Source organism: Salvia hispanica, chromosome 5 (genome assembly GCF_029641045.1).
Source record: "Salvia hispanica isolate PSC_SH4W2 chromosome 5, Shi_PSC_v1, whole genome shotgun sequence".
NCBI lineage: Eukaryota > Viridiplantae > Streptophyta > Magnoliopsida > Lamiales > Lamiaceae > Salvia > Salvia hispanica.
The window spans coordinates 16,935,241-16,940,679 of NC_142696.1; the positions used below are offsets into that span (position 1 = coordinate 16,935,241).

General features: G+C 32.1%; 1 protein-coding gene across 1 annotated transcript; it reads left to right on the plus strand.

The window, feature by feature from the left end:
* Positions 1 to 2,922: 2,922 nt before the first annotated feature.
* LOC125186029 (bidirectional sugar transporter NEC1-like) lies at positions 2,923 to 4,359 on the plus strand. Its single transcript, XM_048082333.2, has 6 exons — positions 2,923 to 3,032; positions 3,123 to 3,159; positions 3,256 to 3,466; positions 3,570 to 3,731; positions 3,834 to 3,953; positions 4,041 to 4,359. Exons 1-6 carry the CDS (start codon positions 2,984 to 2,986, stop codon positions 4,209 to 4,211), a joined length of 750 nt encoding a protein of 249 aa, XP_047938290.2. The 5' UTR covers positions 2,923 to 2,983; the 3' UTR covers positions 4,212 to 4,359.
* Positions 4,360 to 5,439: the final 1,080 nt, after the last annotated feature.

Consider the following 5,439-nt stretch of genomic DNA (forward strand, 5'->3'; position numbering starts at 1 on the left):
GCATCGACCAACCGGGCCTCAAGTCTTTGGGCCCAGAAATTAATAAGTCATTGGGCTGAACACATCCAAGCCCAAGACACCATTATTCAGATATGGTCCATTAAGTCTCACACATATATATATATCTATTTTTCAAGAAGTAATTGACATTGCATAATGTTCTTATAATTCTTTGATCCTAGCCTCCATAATTCATAAACTCAAAAATTCATATATGTCCATACTACATAAAATAAACATTAGAGATGAAAATTACCTCAGTTACACGAACTCATAGAAAATCTCGATTGCTCCCAAACACACAATTCTTATAGCGAATTCTCCTTGAAATATGTCCTATGGATTATATGCAAATTTTCTTCTTTTTTTTTGAGAGAGGGAGACCGAGAGAGAGAGTAAGGAGAAAGATGAGGGGTTCAACTCATTCCTCCTCCCCTTCCCAAGATGAGTACTTTTTTTTAAAAAGAATACTCTTAGCTTCCTCTAGTGAATTCTCGATGATGGGGTTTGGTGCCCCTTGCACAGCGGAAGACTTGTACAAAACAAATAAATCAGATATAGATCTGTTTGACCGATTAACCGATTAATCAATTTACATGTTAAACAGATAATTGCATGTTAGAACGCAAATAATTCATGCTTAGAAAAATATAAATCCTAAACGTGATTTCTACGGTTTAGGGTTACCGATTTTGATTCTCCAAAGAATCGTCGATTGCTCGCACCTTCTCCACGTGATGATCTTCAATACTAGACCACAGATCTTCTCTCTGGTTCCCAAACTGTATCTCGATATCAGGGTGGGCTGATCTTATCAAAATACTAGGACTCGAATAAAAAAGACAGAAAATTCCTCACAGAGGAGAAATAAAAGAAAAAACCGTCTCCTTCAATAATGAGAGGGACGAAAATTTCATGTAGAAAAGTGATTTATGTCTCATTTATTCTCCTATTTATATTAAGTTCTTATTTGGGCCCAGACAGGGATCTATGGAAGGTTTTGGATATGGGCTCCCCCAATTTGCTTTTTACTAATTAAATTGAACCCACAATTTAATACAAGCTTTAATTGGAATATTACGAGTAGCCACTACAGAAGTAATATTGAACTCTCCCCATCCAAATTCGAAATTACAAGTAATCCGGGTTTCCACTTTATTTATTATTTATTTCCCGCGCTTAAGATATAAATGTTCATTAATTAATTAATGTCTGCTATGGACTTAATTAATTAAAATCTTATTAATTCCAAGAGTGGACTTAGCAAGAACACTTATTTATTATTCATAGAGCGATAAAACTCCAACTGGCCAGTTTTTTGAATAATAAAACCTTGTTCGAGCTCCTCTTGAGAACATTATCAAACGAGACTCACCTCGCGCAAGTTTCAACATAATAGCAATCCTAGCACCGCTAGATATTAATCACCACTACCCAATATATTAGGATTATTGGGTTGCGAAAAACCCGCACAATTTGATAAGTCAAAGTAGTGCATAATCAATACCGTATGCTCAATACTAACATATGTAGATTAAGAAATAGTATTTTATCAAGACCTAGTCTTTCAGTAGATAGCATAAAGACACGTCTTGCTGATCCGTTCAGTGCTATACCACACCAATGTCATCTTATTTCAGTAAGGCTTAGAAATAATCGGACTGACATTGCAACCTTTCACGATAGTTATCCAAAGCCTATCTAGGTTGTGAAATTCTTCTTTCTCTTTTGCAAAGCATTGCATAGAACTAACCGTGTTACCTTAAAGTGGACGTCACCCACAACCGGTCTACTAAGAAAAAGACTTAGGCTTTGTTTACTTCTTATGCATTTAAATGTTTGTAAAACATCTTATAAATGCAAAAGCAAACACAATGTAATAATAATAGCGATTCTATTCGTGCGAGACTTGCTCAAATAATATTGAATCAGGTTAAAAATGGATTGTAAAGTTTTACGTATAGAAGCAAGATTCTATTTGCACGAAACTTGCTCGAAACATGCTTTATAGTGTACCAACCCTAACACTCGACTCATCCCTTTTCTTTCTCTCTTCTATTTTTCTCTATTTGTTTAACTAATTATAAGATGGTTAAATTAATTTCTAGAGAATTCCACCCACTTCATGGAGTTGAGGACTACTAAAATCTTTCCAAGACTAAACAAAATAAACCGACACATGGTCATTCTCATCCCTACTCCCTAATCACAATAATTCAAATTGTTTAATCTAATTCAATTTTTTTAAATTCCATGAAAATTTAGTTAAAGAGTTATATCATTGATGGTAATAAAATAAATCATTAAACTTTATTTCTTTCATCAGAATAGTACATTTCTTCTAAGTCCGTTTTTTGGATGTTACAAAAATAATACATTTTTCTTAACTTTGTTGGTATTTAATTTAAAATTTTAATAATTTTATAAACTATTATGAAATAATTAGCATGTAATTTATTTTAAATTAACTCATATTTATAAATAGATTTTCAATGTAAAATATAGGAAATTTTCGATTATACAGAACACATACTCCATATAAGTTGCACATCATGTCTAAAATATACTAGAAGATTGACAATAGTGTTCATTTCTTTCAGATTAGTTAATATAATCGTACCAAAAAAATTTAATCAACCAATGTATAATAAGACAAAATAGTGTGAGAGAGATTTTGTCAATTGGGTCTTTGGCTCGTTGACATACGAAAAAAGTGAAAATCAGTTAGATAAATTTCGGTAATATTTATTTGATACTACTATTAACTAGGGTTAGCAAGTACCATCATTTCATATACATGATAGACTTCATCTCTATGACTTTGTGACTACTCATACACATTTTCCACTACACGAAACTACCTAGTTCTCTGCTATAAATAAGACATCAATTCCCACATTAAATTTCAATTTTCATTGTAATATTTGTTCCAAGTATTCAAAGAGCTTCACCAAAAATATTTGGAAACAAAGATTAGAGAAGAATGGCTCTATTTAGTGTGGAACACTTGGCTTTCATATTTGGCCTTCTAGGTAATACTAATAATAAGCTTTCCTACTTTGTAGCAATTAGATGATTTAGTTAACTACATTGATCATTATTTTTCTTGCAAAAATTTGCAGGGAACATTATATCATTCTTAGTATTCTTGGCACCTATGTAAGAACCTAAATTCCTATCTTTTTCAATGTTAATAAATACAAATATTTGTATGTTAATTAGTTTGTTAATATTAGAATACACACATATGCACAGGCCAACTTTCTACACAATTTGGAAGAGGAAATCATCTGAAGGGTTTCAAGCATTACCATATTCAGTTGCATTTTTCAGTGCTTCCTTGTTGTTATACTATGCTTTCCTTAAAACCGGTGCCTATATGATCATTACTATAAATGGCATTGGATGCTTCATCGAGACCGTTTACCTATTGATATACGTAGTATATGCACCTAAGAAGTCCAAGGTACGTAGTGTACATACCTTAACCAATTGTTTCTTAATTTCTAGTTGCAAGAACATTATTCTCGTACCGAGTTCATGACGATTACTCATTTCACCCGTCTCAGTTGTTCACGATGGGTTTCATTCTCATATTCAACGTTGGCGGCTTAGGGTTGGTGATGACGGTTTCTTTACTAGCTTTCCATGGTGCCAATAGGGTTTCTTTGGTGGGATGGATATGTTGTATTATAAACCTAGCTGTATTTGCTGCCCCTTTCAGCATCATGGTAACTTATTTTAGTTCTTAATTATTTTAAAAAAAATTCTACTATCATTTTTACTTGATATGAGAATTTATATATGTTGTATCTTCGTGTTCAATTGGGCAGCGGCGCGTGATCAAGACCAAAAGTGTAGAGTATATGCCATTCACTTTGTCCTTGTTCCTAACCCTTTGTGCTACAATGTGGTTTTTCTATGGATTCTTCATAAATGACTACTATATTGCAGTAAGTATCTAGGGTTGGATAAATTTAACAACATATTCATTATATCTCTACCTTAGTATTTTTTAATAATTCTAATCTTCGATTCAGTTTCCAAATATTTTGGGATTTTTGTTCGGGATTGCTCAAATGATCTTGTACTTCGTCTACAAAAATGCTAAGAAGGATGATACACTAAATCTCGAGGTCGATCCCAACAAGGATGTGGAGAAGAATTTGAGCCTTGAGGAAGCCAAAGATGTTGAAATGATGTCTAAATGATTTGAAGATGGAGGGGTCAGGATATTTCTACAATAGCTATCGATCTATACTAAATATTTAGAAATTATCCAGCATGATATTGTTACTGCACATGCTAAATAAATTCCATTGTGAATATCCTTTTTAGGATTTTCTCTTAGCTATTTCATACTACTTAGGAAAATTTACACTATGTAAATTTGGATTAAATATCGGATACTATTAAATACTACTAATAACTTTCAGAAAACAATAAAGAAATAATTTAATCATTTAATAAGAAAGAATAAATTTGATTAATGAGTAATTAAAAGTATATGGAAGCTTCCTAGTGTTGGAATCATGTCCGGTGAAGCTATTTGACCGCGTTGTACATGAGACAAAGTTTTAATTTTGTGAAATTAAATGGTATAGAATCGATTTATTTTTGAGTAGTAGATGATTATGTTATATTCATTTTTTTTAAATCTATTACCATTGAGTGAGAAAATAGTGGATTAAAGTTTGTCACTGGGTGCAAAAGTGACAGACTATGAAGCCTATATTAGCGCCTCCACCGCCACCTCATGTCCAGTATCAGGTGTCGTGGCACTGTGTGACATGGGACTGGGGCAGATACCGTGAACTTATATCTATTCCAGTTTTCATTATGACATTGTTGTACGAATATTGAATGTTGAATATCTCCCGCATAGACTTGTTGAAGTAATAACAACACATTGTTGTAAATGTTATTGGATTTAAAGCTCTACATCTGAAATATTTGCAAATTCCTTCTACTTATATTAAAACTTTCCAAGATCCCTTCACGGCATCCAAGTTGATAGAGATAAATTGGACAAATACCAACCCTAAACCCTAAGATGAATTATTAAATCCTTTGTTGTTTAATGAAATTCTTTATTTCAATTGGTATTTTATCATGAAAAGTAGACATAAGCTAAAAAAAAAATTATTCAGTGTTTCACTAAGATATTAATAGGAATTGAATTCTATTTCATCTCTTCCTTAAAGAAAATTAAATAATTAATTCTCAATAACCAATGTTTTAAAAACCGGATCGATAAGCGAACCGACGAAGCTACTAGTTCACGGTTCAACTGGTCGGATCGGTTCAACCACTGGTCCGACCGTTTTAGTGTATTATATATAATTAAATATATATTATATAAATATATACAAATTTATAACAAGATATGGTTGAATTTTAATCAAAATTTATATTTATAACATTAAAATTTAGTGATTT

What these genes read in the sequence shown, in the direction of transcription:
- LOC125186029 (XM_048082333.2), top strand. Translation starts at nt 2,984, where the DNA reads ATGGCTCTATTTAGTGTGGAACACTTGGCTTTCATATTTGGCCTTCTA. An exon ending in TTAGTATTCTTGGCACCTAT is followed by an intron (nt 3,160 to 3,255) that starts GTAAGAACCTAA and finishes ACATATGCACAG; the next exon opens with GCCAACTTTCTACACAATTT. An exon ending in TAAATGACTACTATATTGCA is followed by an intron (nt 3,954 to 4,040) that starts GTAAGTATCTAG and finishes TCTTCGATTCAG; the next exon opens with TTTCCAAATATTTTGGGATT.